We start from the raw sequence: 19,022 nt of genomic DNA, 5'->3' as shown, positions 1-19,022 counted from the left end.
ACTGTCCAAAAGAGGAAGAAATGTGATTCTCTTAAAAGTGTAACATGTTTTCAGAACCACATGGTCTTACCTTGTGGCTTTGAGAAATGTGATGGAGCTTCAAAGAGTGATATAAGTGGTGAAAGTTTAATTATAGAAGTACACATAAGGGATGTAGACCTTGTATGTTATTTTGGCATAACTACTAAGGTTACATAGAAAAGTAGGATGGGAAAACAGGTCTTCTAGAACAAAACAAGAACAGCATTTATTTTTTTTTGCATCAGGGGAAGAAAACTGATAATGATGATGATATTAATATTAATATAGGTATTAATATTAATAATAATGATAATATAAATAACTATATTGTTCAGGTCATCTTTATTCTCTGTTACAAGACAAATCATAGAATCATAGAATCGTTTAATTTGGAAAAAGACCTTTTAGATCAAGTCCAATCATGAACCCAGGATTGCCAAGTCCATCGCTAAATCATATCTCTAAGCATAACATCTCACATTTTTTGAACACTTCCAGGGATGGTGATTCCACCACCTCCATGGGCAGACTGTTCCAATGCTTGACCACCCTTTCGGTGAAAATTTTTTCCTAATATCCAAGCTAAACCTCCCCTGGCACAACTTGAATTATTTCCTCTTGTCCTATCTATTTTTACCTGGGAGAAGAGACCAGCCCCCACCTCTCTACAGCCTCCTTTCAGGTACTTGTAGAGAGCAACAAGGTCCTCCCTGAGCCTCCTTTTCTCCAGGCTAAACAACTAAATAGAAGCCTACAGAGGTGGACAAAAAAACCCCCAAACAACCTTGCCTTCATCAGGTACCAATACAGAGACCGGCAGCTGTGTTGTTGACACTTTCCTCAGAGGAACTGGGGGTTGAAGGATTCTTTTTTTCCTAACACCAGTTATAAAACTGATTTCATAGAACTGTGTCTATTTATCCAAGTACGGCCAATGAAAGAAGGAGCTTGCGCATGCAAAATAGTGATTTTCAGTATGAAACACTGGAAATGTTTCAAGCAGTTGAGACACTTATAGTTCAGTTAGGTGGCCATCTGAGTATGGAAAGGAGTGACTGTTGCTTTAGCAATCACCCTCACAGAATGTATTTCTCACAATATCAAGTCCTTAATCCTTGCCTCTGATGTTTTGGCTGAAAAGCCCTTCTGCTACCATGACAATAAAGGTCAGCAGTGGAGATGGCCCTCTTCTAGACACCTGGAGATCTTGCTGTTTACAGATCAGATCCCCAAAGTTGTCATCAATGCACTCCAGAACTTCCTGAATTATTTATGCCCTGCTGTATTGTCCCTCCAACAGATATTGGGGTGGTTGAAACCTCCCATGATCAAAGCCTGCAAAGGGCCTGTTCTATCCATCTGTAGAGAGCCTCATCCACTTTGCCTGTCCTCCTTTTAATCCCAATGCACAAACTCTCCATCAGCTCCTCATCCACCCCCAGGCACAGCCCCATACACTTCAGCTGCTGTCTTACATAAAGGACAACTCTTCCTCCTTGTCTCACTATCCTGTCCCTCCTGAGCAGCCTGTATCCCTCCAATGCAACACTCATGATGGGAGCCAACCCACTATGTCTCCATGATCCCAACAAAATCAAAGACTCTTCATGTTTATTCCCCATACCATGTGCATTAATGTACAGGCACTTTAGAGACAGACCCCAGCATGTTCAGTTCCTGGTTCAGTTTGGGGTATTTGTCCACAGTGGGGTCTTGTAGGCACCTCCCTGCTGACATGCAAGTGCTAGAGGCTGATAATGGACTTTGTAAACCCCTCCTGCCACACCACGCCATGCCTGTTACTCATCAACCTTGTCTATTGCTCCCTCCGCAGGACTGCTGGTCACCACCTCTGTCCCCCATCATTCCTAGTTTAAAGCCCTCCTTAGGAGGTTAGCCATCCTATTGATGAAGATAGTTTTGCTCTGCCTAGCAAGGTGGATCCCATCACTCCCAAGCAGATACTGATCTGCTAACAGGGTCCCACGGTTATAGAAGCCAAAACTGTGTTGCCAGCACCAATTCCACAGCCAACTATTGATTTCACCTATTAGCGTCCTCCTCGCACCCCTTCCCCTCACCAGCACCCTGTGTGATGAAGCTGCATAGCGATGCCTTTGCCAAGAGCCTCTGTAAGACTCTGTTGAAGAGGCTCCTTCTGTTGATTCAAAGGTGACCTGGGCCAATAGCTTTGTTTTGGCTTTGAAGGCTTTGTCTCACTGATATAGCAATGCTTAGTTAAATATTCATATCAAAGACATGCCATGGCTAGGAACACAGGCATGGAGTTTATTTGCAGAAGACAAAAAACCAACAGATACGCTGCCCCGAGTCTGCATTTCCCATCATCTGTTTCCTCCTTGCATGACAGAAATTGCTCTCTACCCTAGGAAGTGTTATGTATGTGTTCATTAAGGAACTGGCTCACATGCTAGCAGAACTACTTTTAGGTTTTTATAATAAATATGGGTTACGCTGCCTGTGCCGTGCATAGACCAGACGAGCTCTTCCCATTAATTCTCCCCAGTTCAGGTGAACCAGACAGTGGTTTGCTCTACAGCCCTGGGAGCATTTTGCAGAGTGGCTCATCTCACGTTCCCTGATTATGTATTTTCCCTGAGTTTTCTAAAGAAGCACACAGAGAGCTTTCATTTCATGCACGTAAGAGGAATGCATTAAAACAAAATAAAACAAGTGCCAAGAGAACTGTCTCTTGTCATCATTGCTTTTAAATTTTCATGGTGGGATTTCAAGCCCCTTTGCCTCCTGATTCTTCAGCTCACTTACTTCTCTCTAATATGAATGTCAAAAGATAAATAGTGGCACCTTTCAGCAATTGGTTGGGAAGACACCTTGAGTGGCTGCCAGGCTGAAAAGATACTCCTAAAGAAACTACTAAAAATCTGCTGCAGTGAAACGGGAAGAAGAAAGAACATGTCAGATATAAAAGCAACAAAACCCTTATGCTAGCTCAAAGACAAAGGGTCCTACTTAGTCTGTTTCTCATAGGCAAGTTAATACTGTGGTTGCTTCTGTGCATGGGCAACATCTTAAAATAATAAATATTGCCTTAAGAAAAGGAGTTTCAAAAATCTGGAAGCTAGCTGATGTATGTTGTCAGGTCCCTCAAGGCATTAGCATCCGATATGCTTTTAGGAGATGAATCAGGCTCCACAGTTACACATGTACAAAAATAAGCTTCCAAACAAGCATGCATTAAAGAAAAATATATTAAAAAAGAAAAAGTAATAGAAATAGTAAAAAGTTGGGTTTAGGTATGACTTTGATTTTCTTCTGCACCTGTGAACCTGAGTGGTGTTTCTCAGTGGGATGCAGCCAGCTCATTTCTGTGTGAAAGGAGGTATCTTACGCTAATGGAAACTTGCAAAGGTATGAGCTTGGCAAAGAAATCCAGAGTGATTAATAAACAGCAGAGAAGAGTTTCTTCTTTTATGATCTACATATGGCTGTCTTAGGACTTGATCCAGCTCCCAGGAGCTCCAGTAAGAACTCCAGCTAAGTGCTGCAGGCTAGAAATATCTCCACAAATCTTGCTTCTCTGGAGTTTAGGTCCCTCAACATGGCTTTAGGACCATTAGCTCTCATATTTGGAAGTAGACAGTTGCTTCTGAAGCACTGCAGAGTTTTCTCATACATACACAAAATATGAGATGCAGAATAAAGTCTGATTGTTCTTAGCTGCATTCAGAAGACAGCAGTGACAAAGAGTCAGAGGGAATTTAAAAGGAGCTACTTACTGTGTTTTATCTCTCTGTTCACAAAACGTGGTGGCTGTCAGTGATGGGCTGCTCTTAAAAATTCCATTAGGGCCTACTCCAATCTCTTTTACGAAGTTTTCTCTACCATGTTCATAGCCACCAGTAGCTGGAGAGCAAGAGGAGGTCAACTAATGGCCAGAAGCTTAAGACTATGCATGTGAGCATATCATGGTGTTAGGCTACGGTAAATTTAATCATATGCACCATACAATTTAAGAGAAGCAAGCTGCTTAATTTTCTCCACCACCATCAATAATCATAACAATAATTGCTACTAATATTGTTTTTTAATTACAGTTCCAGGTAGAAAGGAAGAATTTAATTCCTTTCCAGTTAATTTTATATATCCTCCATCTTCCTTTTTACAGTGAAAAGGGAATGGATTATCTCCCTGTGAATTCTATTTTATACGAAATACACCAGCTCAGTGTCCTTAATATAAGAACCTTATTGCACAGATCAACTTGTCAAATCAAAACATCACTGGATGTACAAAATGCCCCAAACACAGGAAAAACAATTACATCATCAACAAACAGCTGCTCATGAGGGACCACACAAAATCACATTGGAATGGTGCAGGAGGGTAATAAAGCCCATTCTTTAAATGTGGTACCTACCTATTGTGTCTCCTTGCTCATGCACCATGGAGGCCAGGTCTTTAATGATCTGGTTCACATCCAACATGTCACTCTGAAATGACAGAGAGTCTAACGTTAATGATGAATGGGAAATATGCAAGCATAAAAGGGATGTTCTACGTTCAAGCTTCGCAAGGGAAAAAAACAAAATCAGAAAACTCCATCTACAGAAGTAAAAGAAAAAAAGTATAACACTCCCACAGCAAATCAGAAATCCCCTTAAAGCCATGGTTTGCTGGATCTAAGTCAGCCAGTTGACTCAAGCTTTCTGTAAGAAACAGGTAGAATGATCGGCTGCTTTCAGAATTGTGGAAAACTAAGAGAGGAAACAACAACAACAACAAATCCTACAGCAGCAAACCCTTTTCTTTTTGAAAAAAAGTTATTGTTCATGCAGGCCATTCATCCCAGAGTATGGATTCTTACATAGAAAAAGACCATCTTTCAGCATAGCAGCCATCTGATAAAATACTGTTTGTAAATTGAGGGAGATATGATCAAAACCTCACTGAATTAAAAATCTCCCTATTGGTAAAGCAGTAAGGAAAGATCTATTTGATGAATGGAATCATTTATATGTTTTCAATTGTAAAAAATAAACACAACCCAGAAACCTATAAAAACCCAACCCCCCCAAAACCCCCCCCCCTACATTCAGCACTGAAACTCAGCAAATTGCCAGTTTGTTTGTTTCCCTCGTTTCTGAACACTTACTATATAAAAGCAAATGCGAGCATATGTTGACTTCATATGATACTGTCTCTTATAAAAAGAAGCTAGCAATAATAGACATAATAATATAGACACTGATAAATGCACTACCAGTAAGGCAACTTTAGCAGAGCAGAAAAAAAAAGACACTCACACAGGGTGTGTTTTGTTAAGCTGTACAAACCACAGAATCACAGAAACATCAAGGTTGGCAGGAACCTCTGGAAATCATTTAGTCCAACACCCCTTCTCAGAGCAGTCAATTAAAGCAGGTGGCTCAGGGCCATGTCCATTTGTTTTTTTCTGTCTCCAAGGACAGAGATTCCACAAACTGTGTGGCCAACAGTATGCCCACATATCCCTGGTACTGGGGAACGCAGCACGGGATGTTTTCTAAAGTGCTGAAAACATTTCTGAGGAATATGCTTCTCCTGAGGCTAATTGTGTGGTGATTAATTTATCTGCTTGGGTCTTGTTGCAACTTTAGCCCATCATGCCAAAGGTCCAGTTTCTTCCACCCCACTTTTAAAGAACTCAGCTTCCCTGCTGGTACATTTAGAAAATGGTACAGAATGATTCCACATCCTCCTACTGAAGTTTGTTATGAGAACAGAACTGGTGTAACATTTAATCATATAACGCAATAGAATTGCAATAATTTGCAATGGAAGCTGGGAGTTCTATTGTGAATTTTACAATGTACCAAATTGTTGAATATCTGAAGAACTGGGAGAAACAAAACGCTTAAAGAGCTGTGAGAAATCATACCCCCCCCCCCCTCAAAACCAAACCCCCCAACCAAAGACTGGGTAATGCATCACAAAATGCACTTCATTCATTCACTTGTCAAGCATAATGAAGCTTTAATTATGTATGGTATTATTCATAACTTGTAAATACTGCAGAATTTTTTGTAAAAGCAATGAAGTGTAAGTTACTTGAGATTGCACTTGAGCACTGTGGTAGTAAATCATTGCCAGGAAATAAGGAGAAATTAATTGTGACTTTTTTTTTTTTTTTTTTTTTTTTTTTTTTGCAGGGGGGGAGTTTTGTGAGGTTTTTGTAAAAATCTTTGAAAAGACAAAGCTAAAGTTTAGCAAAATATGAAGAATTGAGAATTCAGTTTAATGTGTTGTCCTGCTCTCATTTAACTGCTTAGTAAGAGATGATTACAGAAAAATTAAACAAATAATACTAAAAAAAGCCCAAAATGCTCATTTGTCTCTCTTGGCTAAATTACCACAGACATCAATCTTTGGTTTTTGTTACTTGCTACATAAACAAAACTGTTTCTACCCTTCAGCCAGTCTGGTGTATTTTGTTCTGCTTCTTTTACAGCAGTTTTAAGTAAATGTAGCTTAACTCATGTTTTTGCACATATATTTGGTTAGATAGAGGTTATTGCGATATATTGAATTATACACACACACACACACACTCCTCCCAAGTATTTCCATTGGAGTAAAATAAGCAGGCAGTTCAGTCTAAGAAAGATCAGATGATATATTGACTCCTCATAGGCTCCTCCTCATCTAATTCAACAACAAGGGGTTGGGCTGTCTGCCTCCTGAGATGCCCAGGTATTGTAAGAAGGGAAGAATGAGAAGGGAAATGCAATGCCGTATATGAATAGTGCTGTTTCAGATTTACCGTTTATATTCAGGTACTTGGGATGAAACAGCGATCTGCTGCTGCAGAGTACAGACCCTTTTCATAACATTGCAACAACACTTAAAATTATTGTTTAGAAAATATGCATTAGTTAAAGCCAGCCCCTGAGTTGTTAGGAAGGAAAAAAAATGTGACGACTGTATTTAAGGAAAAACAAACAGGCAAGTTGTAAAGCGCCGAGCACAAAGCAATCTGACCTGAAGCAAGGAATCTGTTGAATAATTTAACCTGGCAATGTGAAGTTTCAAAGTCCCTGATATATATAAGCAAAAGAAAAGAAAATATGGAAGAAAGAAAAATAGCCTGAAATAAAGACCTTCCATAATGGACTATACCTAGGAGCTATGTTCCTGTTCCTTCTCGCCAGGTTAGCTCTATCATTAAGCACTTCTGAACTTGCCAGGCATCAGAATTTGTTAGCAAAATCAGATTGCCTTTGGTTTCCCACATTTTCATTTACTACGTGGAATTCACAGTGAAATACACCTCCTCATAAATCTCTTTGATTCCACAGAAACCAGGAGTACAACAGCCAGCCACCATTGTCTCCTTGCCAGCTAACTAGGCTGAGGTTTCTTGGGTTTTAATCAACACCAGTCTTTCCTGTCTGGCAACAATTCACTCACTACATTCTGTAGCAAGAGGGAGACAGATTTGTTTCATCTAAATCCTCTTTTTTTTTTTTTTTTTTTAATTTAATTTTTATCCCCCCCCCCCGGAGAAATCCATTGTTCAGATTAGTAAACAGGATTTCACATCATCCTTGCTGGAGCTAAATGAGTTAAACTAGTCAACACTAAAATCAGAGATGGCAAAAGGAAATGGCAGTAGCTAAAGATGACCAAAAAAGCAGAGAAGTGCCAATAAAAGTCAGGCAGATGAGAAACCCAAAGAAATGAAAGTGTTTGGGACACTAAAAATCTGGAAGATTAACTCCCACTTCTGAAAGTTGGTTTGGAAACTTCTTAAGAGAAAGTACTAGGTTCAAAGGGCACGACTGTTTGAGTCATTTAACCTGACCTGGTAAGTGAATGATGTCATTGCAAAGTACTGAGATTTGGGGGAAAAATATCTGAAATTTCAAACTCTGGCATAGAAATGGTTGGAAATATGATTTTGCAGATAAACTAGACATTTCCATTTTGCATTTTTTGCTTTAATAAGACCACAATTGCAACATTTTGAAAATTAATCCTGGGGCAAGTTGGGTTGTAAAACCCAGACATTGTTACCCAGATGGGACAACCTAATCATAAATCCTAGTAGCCCACTTCCCCATGGAATGAGCATTACTGAGGTATTTGCCAAGACAGTAAATAAGTAAACCTCCACTCGCTTCCACTCTCATACTAAGTGGGGTGAAGATATATCCACACTGAAAACTTCTCCTTCGTTGACCTTAATGACATCCTAAGGACAGTTCCATCTTCCAGCCATGAGAATGGTGTTAAATAAACCAGAGAGGGGAAACACGCTCTCCTCAAAAGGACACAGAACAAGCACATGCTGTCAATAATTCCTCTCTCACATTTAGCCAGATCCCAGCAACCTTTATCAAGGGAAGAGTCACGATTATTTCTAAGAATGTTTGCCTTAGGTTTGTATAAAAAACAGGATCAGAAGTATCACTGGTCTATCCTGTTTAGCACGTGCTTTTGTGTGTACTCACAAACAAACCATCTTAAACGACTACAAATTACCATTTAAGTTAATTGCTGACTCAATATTCAGGAGATGCTGAATTCTACAAGTGAGGTTTCATTCTGGCCCACCATCTACTCTGCAACAAGGAGCCAAGAGAGCTATAAAATAAACCTGAACGAGGTTCTGAAAGATGTAATATAACTTCCATGTGTGTAGTTCTGCATATGGAAGCACTCCAAACCAAAATAAAGCAAAACAAAACTCAAGTTCTTGTTACCTTTGGGGAAAAAATAAAAACCAGAAAGGAAGTAAAACTCCTTTGCAGTGTCTGGTATGTTTTACCAAAGAGATGCTGAGATGCTTCTTGTGTATTGTCCCATCAGCAGCACACTTGGGTCATCTCCTGCCCTGTGGTCCACCATGTGTGAACCACAGATATAGAGCACACAAAAAGACTAATCAAAGCACGGTGTTCGTCTATCCCCATTCTCTTCTGTGAGATAGGGGAAGGAAGGAACAGAAAGGGAAAAATAATATAAAAAGTGAGTAAGCGTTGCTGATGCTAGATGGCCAAAAACTAAATCTTGCAGCAACAGCCTTTCAACAAATATTTTTCTCTTGTCTATGGCTGGGGAGAAAAAATGACATACTATAAATCAAACTGATTCAGCCTAAGCAACAACAGACCAGCAGAAAATTGTTTTGAGGGCAGAAGCTATCCAGAACAGCAATTACAGACTGAGTTAGCTCTCCTCTGGGACTGAACAACAGCCAGTGTGGGGAGTTTCTCTCTCACTCTTGCTCGCTTGTGTGTGCTTCCTCTCTATTTTGCTGTCGTGGCGCTCTGTGTCATCTCAGGGAGTGTAGCACTGCAATGCATAATTAAAATAGTCATGCCAAGTTTCATCACACTAATCCAGCATGTACCTGGGGACAGCGGGCTCAAGAAATACAAGAAGAATGTTCCTGTCCACCAAAAGCCAAATGGAGAGGCTATGGAAGGAGAGGTGCCTCAAGCTTATCAGACAGAGGTGAGACCATTGCAGAGGGCACCCCAACAGGGATGAATAGAGAGATCCTGGAACCAGCCAGCTAGTGATACTATTCATTGTGCCTGTGGTGGATTGACCCTGGCTGGACACCAGGTGCCCACCAAAGCTGCTCCATCACTCCCCTCCTCAGCTGGACAGGGGAAAGAAAATGCAACAAAAAGCTCCTGGGTCAACATAAGGACAGGGAGATCCCTCAGCAGTTACTGTCACAGGCAAAACAGACTCAACTTGGGGAAATTTGTTTAATTTATTACCAATAAAATCAGACTAGGATAATGACAAATAAAACCAAATCTTAAAGCACCTTCCCCCCACCCCTCCCTTCTTCCTGGGCTTGACTTCACTCCTGAATTCTCCACCACCTCCTTGCTGGTGGCACTAAGGGGCAGGGAATGGGGGCTGATGTCAGTTCATCACATGTTGTCTCTGTGGCTCCTGCCTCCTCACGCTCTTCCCCTGCTCCAGCGTAGGGTCCCTCGACTGGAGACAGTCCTCCATGAAAGTCCTTCCCACGGGCTGCAGTTCTTTGGTAACTGCTCCAGCGTGGGTCCCTTGCACAGGGTGCTGTCCTTCAGGAACAGACTGCCCCACCATGGGTCTCCTGCGGGGTCCATAAGCCCTGCCAGCAAACCTGCTCCAGCCTGGGCTCCTTTCTCCATGGGTCCACAGGTCCTTCAAGGAGCCTGCTCCAGCGTGGGCTGCCCATGGGGTCACAGCCTCCTTTGGGCACCCTCCTGCTCTGGCATGGTGCCCTCCCTGGGCTGCAGGTGGAGATCTGCTCCCTCGTGGGCTCCACAGGCTGGGGGGCACAGCCTGCCTCACCGTGGGCTTCACCATGTGGCGTGATCTCTGCTCTGGCATCTGGAGCACCTCCTCCCCTCTGTCTTCACTGACCTTGGTGTCTGCAGGGCTGTTTCTCACTCCTCCCTTCCAGCTGCCATTGTGCAGCAGTTTCCCCTCCTTCTTAAATATGTTATCCAAGAGGCTCTACCATCATCACAGATGGGCTTGGCCTTGGCCAGCAGTGGGTCCGTCTTGGAGCCAGCTGGCATGGGCTCTATCAGACATGGGGGAAGCTTCCAGCATCTTCTCACAGAAGCCACCCCTGTGGCCCTCCCCAGTTACCAAAATGTTGCCACGCAAACCAAATACACAGGAGAAATGACCCAGTGACATGTTCAACCTGCCACACCATCTTCAGTGAAAATTTCTGTGTAGTGAAAGATGAAACGTTGTTGGGGGGGAAGATCAAAGTGTTTGCATATTTGAAGAAGAGGCAGAAACAACGTCTACTGCAGGACTGGCAAGAGTGGAAAAAATGGAAATGTATTTACTGCAGCTCACTTGACTTTGGCCACTCTAATGGACACCTCAAAAATGAGTTACAGATGTGGTTACTACTTATTTTAACCCATTTAACTATTTCTTTACTTGAAGAAATTGGAACTAAGGCCTCCAACTCACCTTCTCTACCACCCCCAGCGTGTATTTTTCCACCAGCAGCAGTCTGAGCGTGAGTGGGTATGGCAGGCAGCTCCCTTAGAAAACTCTCTCCTCTTAGCTGTCAAACTGCATTTGAAGACATCTTGACCGCATATGTTGATGACAGGCATCATTATCTCTGATAGTATCTAAAATGGCTGAGAGGCACGTGGGGGCAACAGCACATTACCGTGCGCTCTGTTAATATCTTTTAGCCACCTTTTGCACTACGCTCTTTCTCTGGAGCTTCACAACCATACATCTGGATTAGATTGCAAACAGGCATTGCTGTCACTATCTCCCGTGTACTCTATATCCCTCAGTGTTTGCCTTTATAGAGATTGAAGACTGTTTAAGGCAGATATTTTCTTTTGCGGGAACTTTATCAGTTCCAAGTTTGTGCTGAAGGTCAGAACTGGACTGTAGTCTAAAGGAAATATAATAATACAAATGATAGAAAGAGATACTTTGCCCTTTTAAAACCCTTTAGATCTGGAAATTGGAGATGTGTTACTGGAGGAGACCAGCAACAGTTCTGTTTTTAAGTAGGTATCCTCACTTTATATTTGGGAAAATGTGATGTACAACAAAGTGTTAAAGATTGTGTAAAAAGTTCTTGTCGCTAACAATGATTTTGAACTTTAAATAAATTTACATCCAAGATTTCATTTAAATTCAGCAGTTTGTAAAGGTAGTGACTTCACATATGCATGTACATGTGAGTATTTATACAGGCAAGTATACATATGTATTCTTGTGTACCACAAACACAACCACCTGTATAAATAGTACCTGTATATATAGCTACACTAACAATTTTAAGATCTACCTTACCCCCAACATACACCAGGTGTTAAATGAGCTTTTGAGGCTTAGCAGATTGCAGAGATACAAACACAACCTATTCCTGTCTACAGTAGCACAAAACAGAACTTAAATCTCAGGCTTTTTTTTCTTGGCTAAACACTCCGGTGCAAGCTAAGCATGAACACCGATATGTTCTGATTGCAGGCAAGCAAAAAAATAATATATTTTAAAAATAATAATAATAATTGGTTTGCTTTGCCTAGTTTTGGGGAAAAAAAAAAAAGCTTCAATGATTCCATTTTGCCTTCAGGTTAATGCTGCGATGGTTTGATATCAGGCAGAGCAAGGGCAGGAATGGCTGTCATCAGAAAACTTAAAGGCAATGCTTGTAAGGGAAACAATTATGCAACAAAGTTAAGGTGCAGAACAAATGAGAATTTGAAAAAAACCAACCAACCAAACAAACAAAAAATACCATGAAGGAGGAGAGCATGTGCATTTACATATTCCGTAGTGCACTGTGCTCCCTTCATCCCCACCATTCTCCTCCTCCCCAGACACTCATAAAGACCCTGATAGCGAGTTGCCCACGAATAAGCGAAGTTGAAGGGAGGTCCATAAGCCAAGTAAATGAAGAGGGAAGTGATGTCATTACTTTTCCAAGTCTGAGGGAGAACATCACCTCTGCCCTCCAAAAGGGGCATGCCACAACTTTATTTCCTTTGTTTGGTGCCTAATGTTATGGCACTTTGTCAACACAGTTGATGCCAGCCTCTGGGATGTTATAATACAGGGGTCCTCAAACCATGGCCCGAGAGGTGGATACGGCCCCCCAGGGTCCTCAATCTGCCCCCGCGTATTTACAGAACCACCCACCCCCACCCCACTCCCCCGCCGGGGGTTGGGGGGGGGGGGGGGGAACCAAGCAGCCGCAGATGACTGCCTGCCACTTCATCCGCACACCAGCCCCCTGCTTAAAAAGTTTGAGGACCCCTGTTATAATGCATATTTAGAAGCAATAACACGCAAGATGCATTATACTGGTCACACTTAATACTTATTCTTTACACTTCTTAGGTTACGCATTTATTTTGTCAATGTTACAGAAGGAATTATCTGCACCTACACTACAAATCCAACCTTTTGCTCTCCTACAACCAAGTTTCTAGCTACTCTACCAGTAAAGAAAGATCAATATCCTCGTGTTTCCAACAAGCCCTTGGGATGTATATGAAATGGATTTGAAGGCTAGAAATATTGTTTCTGTTTTCTGCGATTCTAGAAAGGTTTTTTGTGGGATTTTTGGCCAACTCAGCTGCCCCAGCTTCCTGGAGTTGAATTAAGGAGTCCATTCCGAGATAAATTCAGTTAACGTTTGTGGGATAATCAAATGGCACAACAATAAATGCATGGAAGTGCAGGAGCGGGCTGCAAACTAGGACCATGCGTGGCAATCAGTTAGCTGAGGGGAATGTGCTCGAGCTTGTCTAGACAACAATTAACATGATGGGGCATGTTTACAGAGCACAGGGGAGTGGGAGACGGATGGTGCCAAGGAAGGCGCCAAGGAAAGGTAACACCTTGCTGTTAATTGCTGGTAGTTAACCACCAATCAGGGATTGCCTAGTTTGCAATGCTTAGCTTCAAGAACCAATTAGTTTAAAACGCGCAGCTTCTGAAAGTGTATAAAAACGCGTGCTTCTGTACAATAAATTGACATTTGCTTGCATCAAGCTGCGTCCCGTCTCTTCATTCGCCGCAAATTGGTGACCCCGACGTGATGCGTTTAAGGATCTAATGTGAAGGGCTCTCGAATCGCCTAACTGAGCGACATGCAGCGAATCCCACAGAACTTTGAATGATCTGCTGAAAGGAAGCAGAAGCCAGCCAGAAATCCCTCCGGAGTTGAGAGGTGAGCTGTGGGAAATCCGTAACGGGGAATCAGGCTTCGTCCCCAGAAAGAGACGTATATGGACTCATAAAGGGTCTTCTAGTCAGATCAGGGAGTCCGTGCCTCAATCTCCTCAACTGGTGACCCCTATGGTGGTGTTCCGAAGCCTTGGAAGAATAAGGACGGAAAAAAGACAGCTCGTGGAAGAGGGCTGCGTTCCGGAGGAGACGTCTTGGCTGAACGATCGTCTTGCTGGCTGGACCAGGCGGACAACCTAAACCCCGAGGATAACACCTGTATGCATCAAGACAGGTGAGCAGCCAAGAAAATTTAGAGACTTTGAAAGAATGAAAGTGTGTACATACAGCAGACAATTGTATGATGCTGCCGCGGAGGGGAACTCCGTGTCAGGAATGCATTTAACATCTTGGTGGCAAATTCTGACTACTCTTTGCCAAGTGTGGACTAATTCTACTAACGGTGCTAAACCAGAGGAAGCTGTAAATTCCACCGACAGCGCGACTCTTCTCAAGACAGTCAGCGATGGCGATTCTGTCCACACCTCCTCTGCCCCCAAAGCTTCTGTCACTGATTGCAGCGACCCTCACAACACAGGACCAAGCACGGGAACAGGACAACTCGGACAATGATTTTATTGACAATGATAAACCTTTTGATCCAGGTCCTATAGATCTGGAAAAGGAGCTAGACCTTTCCCCCACCCCCTTGTCTCTCCTGATGCATTGATTGTATTTTGGGGGAGGGTAAAGGGGGTCTGAGGGATTGGTGGCAGGAATGCAAGTGGGAAACACTTAAGTGATGGGTTTTGGGAGTCGCTAGGGCATGTTCAGTATTTTATCAGACAGATCAACCTCGAGAGTGGCAGCCTGTGCAATACGAGGCTGTTAAAGAGTTAAGCAAAGCAGTGGCGGAAGGGAGGATTCATAATGAGAGAACAACTAGGTATTGTGAAGGAGACTAGGAAAGATAAACATGGTTATCTAGTGTTTAATAGGTGTCTGCATGCTTGTAGAGATATATAGCTATGTAACTACATGAACGATTCCTGCCCTGAGCCTGGTGGCGCATACAGCTGCGGTTTGTGTCCGGGCTCAGAGGTGTAAATAGGGGCTTCTCTGTTATGGTAAAGTGTCTCTGGTTGCATAAAAAAAAAAGAGGGAATGAAGGGAATGACCCCAGAGGTATGTTCAGAGAAGGCATGCGACTTTTTGACTGAACCAGTTCTTGTTTGGTGTGCCCTTCCACCTATGTATAATGTTAATCCAAAAGAAGCTGATATTGTTTACACTTTGTCGATAATTGTCTTTCTGTAGATGCTAGTGTAGTAGGAGGCTATGATGGGAACGTGTCGCAGCGGTTCTTCTCTTATCCAAAGTAACAGCAGGGAAAGCATTAAAGAGTTAAATCACCTTGTTTGTTAGGCAGTTCAGAATGTGAGTCAAAATCGCCACTGTTTTGTTGTTGGTTCAGGGACATGGCTGTGAGGATTTTGATGGTATGTGCTGCGTGGATTTTAGGCGCCCCATTGCAGCAACATGTTACCAAAATCTGAGAAAATGTCAGCCGTTTTGGCATCCATTCACTCAATTGGCAGTATTGTTTGTTTGCTATTACCTTGGTTGCTGTCATGTTTGCAAGGGCCCTGCAGAACATGGCAAACCTGGTACTAGCTGTTCAAAAACAAAAAGGGGAAATTGTAAAATTGCACGGAACAGAGACAGTGGGTTATTTTGACATTGATAATATGTCTTAGTTGGTTTTTTATTTGTTCTATTACTTGTGCCTTGTTTTTGCTTGGTTTCAGGGGTTCTTTTGTGCAACAGGAAGGGGGAGATGCAGGAGCGGTCTGGAAATTAGGACCATGCGTGGCAATCAGTTAGCTGAGGGGAATGTGCTCGAGCTTGTCTAGACAACAATTAACATGATGGCGCATGTTTGCAGAGCACAGGGGAGTGGGAGACAGATGGCGCCAAGGAAAGGTAACACCTTGCTGTTAATTGCTGGTAGTTAACCACCAATCAGGGATTGCCTAGTATGCAAGGCTTAGCTTCAAGAACCAATTAGTTTAAAACGCGCAGCTTCTGAAAGTGTATAAAAACGCGTGCTTCTGTACAATAAATTGACATTTGCTTGCATCAAGCTGCGTCCCGTCTCTTCATTCGCCGCATGGAAGACCCATAAAGAATAAATATAAATAGAGACATTTAAATGCCTGACATTGTGGCCTTCATATTCTAGAAATAAAAATGCTTAGTGAAGAAGAAAGCTTCTTGCAATAGAGAATATCCATTAGTATTTAGAATACAGGTTGCAGCCTGGGGTTTGTGAAATTTGCTGGCTTGATACCCTAAGAGCAAAAATAAAATACAACACAAAATGTAAAAATAAAAGCCACGCCAACCACAGAAGAAATGTCCACTCACAATTATTCCCATCCTCTTCTGAGAAAAGGCTTTTATGAGCAACAAGTCACTCGGTTCTTTCTTCAAGAGTTGGACAATAAACACACTGGATAGATGCAATTGCCACGGACTGGTTCATGATGTGGGTACCTGTCTGCCAGGACCTATTAATCTATTTCATATATTTGTTTTGTATCAGCTTCCAAACCACTTAATAAACCGTGAGTGTTTTCAGTAACAAACTGCCAAAAGTAAGTTATACGAGTTCTTACAGCAACCGATGAAAAACAGTTGGGTTTTTTTAATATATACATATATATAGGTGTATATATATACACACACACACACTAGGTGTGTTTGTTTGGGACACTTAGACTCTGTAAAAAACAGAATAAGGGTGCATTTCATATTTACAGCTAGACTTTTTTGTAGCTGTTCAGAAGAAGGTCTCCTGAGTACTAAGTCACCAAAGACATGGAAATCCATTAGCAACCTCCAAACTCACTATCTTACACACTGACTTTAGCATCCTCTGCTTTCTGGCCCAGGCTCAATGTATAAACTAATACAAGCAGTGAGGGAAGGAGCTGTAATCTATCACACTGACTGATACCAGCCCCAGGAAAGGTAGTTTATTGCAGGTGGTATGTTATCTTCAAAAATAGAAACTGTGCAAAGATTATGACAAAAACTCCAACAATTTTACACTTTGTTTGCAGCACTATTAATTCTTCACTCTGGATTTATTTCCATGAGGGTCATGCAACCAGAAAAATACAATGCAGGAATTCATTTCCTTTTCAGGAGTGTTCTGGGAAACGAAGCAATTAAAACAATCTTAACCCGTGATGTATTATCAATTGCCACTCAATTATTTTACTTAAATAAAATACTGATTCCAGAGTCTGATCTGTAGCTATCAAATGAGTGATTAATTTAGGTGTGCTATTTATTCTTGAGAAATTAAAAAAAGCATATAACTTTAACTGAAGGGGGAAAGACAAAGGGACACGGAAGAGGAGAAAACTGGGAATATATAGCATCTTTCCACCACTCTCTGTTACGTTGCCAATTCTCAGTTTAGAAATAAATGAAATTACTGTATCCGGAGGTAAATTAGCCCTCATTACATGTGGAATCCATGACTTTGGTGCAGAGGAGAATTTGTAATCTCTTAAAGAGGTCACTGAAGGTGGGAAGCTCTTGTCCACTGTCTTCAGGAGACCGAAGGGGCACAGCCAAGAGAAGGGGTATGGCTGTCAAGGTCTCCAGGGGCTGCAGATAGCACAATCTCCATGACTACCTACATATCCTAGGTCTACACATTTGTTCACAGACACCTCAACGGTACAAGCCGGGCAAGGAAAAGACACGTCCCATGCAAGTGAAAAAAAAAAAAAAAAAAAAAAAAAGGCTCTGTCCTATATGTCCCTATGCATTTCAAAACCAAGTTATGTTCTATGTTCTTTGTAGACTATTGCAGATTTTGGCTCTGTGGACTGCTGACTATGCTATTGACACTTACCTCATATATTTTCAGACAATAATGCAGGTGACCTAAAAGGCACAAATGCTGAGTAAAGGTATCTAAGGGACAATTAATTACAACTACAGCTAAAAGGCTTCTAAAAGAAAGTGTTCATGGCTAACACCTCCTGTAAAAATCAGACATGCTGGATCTGACTTGTCAGAACAATCCTCACATGGTTTTATTCTCCATTCTGTGTACGAGAGCACGGCTTTTTTAAAAGTATCCATTATATCCAAAATGATTAATCTCATTGTTCAAGGATTTTTTCTTAATGTTTAATTTATACCTATCTGTCCATAGTTACTACTTGGTAATTTGTTACTACCTTCAACCTTAATATTTTAAATCATTCTACCCTTTTTTCCATGCTATAACACATCAAATATTTCTACATAGTCATCATGGCTCAGCTAATCACTGCTGCACTTTCTGAGCCTGCAGTTGGTAAATTCCTGTAATCTCTCTTCATAAATTATACTTAATACTTCTCCCTCATTTCTTTCTTTCTGGATCACCTCCAAATTTCTAATAGAAAAAGCATGCCAAAAAGCTCTCATTTCTTACATGCCTTCCTATCAAAGATGCCAACATCTAAGGCAGACACTAAAGACAGTATGACACTTTGCTTTACTTTCCAACTGTCTATATTTACCTGCCAGCTAAAATTTTCCAATTTCTGGTTAAAACGACACCATTGTCTCATGCTGAATCTTGGTCTTCCCCTGTCTCAGACATAAAAACAATTCTTTGGTAACACAGTCTGAATGATCTAGAAAAGTTGTTCTAGGTCGAATTTCACAATAGGCTTTGAGATTCTCATGGCAAGACTTTGGTTTGTGTCTGTATAAGGAGATAAGAAAGGTGCAAACCCTTAGGTCCCACAATTTCAGAGTCACCCAGAAGAGAAGTTTCTCTAGCTTTCTCAATAAGCACAAGAGGAAGGTAGGAACCTTCCAAAATTAGTTCACATCTTTGGTATTTAAACATAAGTGGGATGAATCTGAGACACTGCAAAGGGAGAGAGGCCTCTGAGTACTTTTTCCCAGAGTGAAAAAATGTGCTTCAGAACATGCAGTATGGCCACCCAGCCCTACAGACATCATAGCTGTGTTTGCACCCATGAGCGTAACTGTCCTGGGCTGGATACCATGAGCTTGATTATGATCCTGTGCCAAGCTAAAATTACATGCAACTGATTCCACAGTTTCTGACAACTTCCACACCTTCTGACTGAGGTATGCTTTAGTAGTCATAATACGTAGTGCTGTCCAAGACGACATTTACTTCCTATATCTCAATCAGTTCCTGAATATCTTTAATGACCTTCCTTAAGTAAGCTTTTCAGAGGGACCTGGAGAGGCTGGAGAAA

At 41.7% G+C, this 19,022-nt stretch overlaps 1 protein-coding gene across 7 annotated transcripts in view; it reads right to left on the bottom strand.

The window, feature by feature from the left end:
* Positions 1-19,022, bottom strand: part of TSNARE1 (t-SNARE domain containing 1) — a 508,015-nt gene that overhangs the window by 190,061 nt on the left and 298,932 nt on the right. For all 7 annotated transcript variants that reach the window (XM_055705272.1, XM_055705271.1, XM_055705270.1 and 4 more), the window contains one exon: positions 4,421-4,493. In XM_055705272.1, the coding sequence (XP_055561247.1) occupies positions 4,421-4,493 (73 nt within the window). The remainder of the gene's footprint in view (positions 1-4,420; positions 4,494-19,022) is intronic.

This window comes from Falco cherrug, chromosome 3 (genome assembly GCF_023634085.1).
Source record: "Falco cherrug isolate bFalChe1 chromosome 3, bFalChe1.pri, whole genome shotgun sequence".
Lineage (NCBI taxonomy): Eukaryota > Metazoa > Chordata > Aves > Falconiformes > Falconidae > Falco > Falco cherrug.
This window is presented reverse-complemented; position numbering and strand designations above follow the sequence as displayed.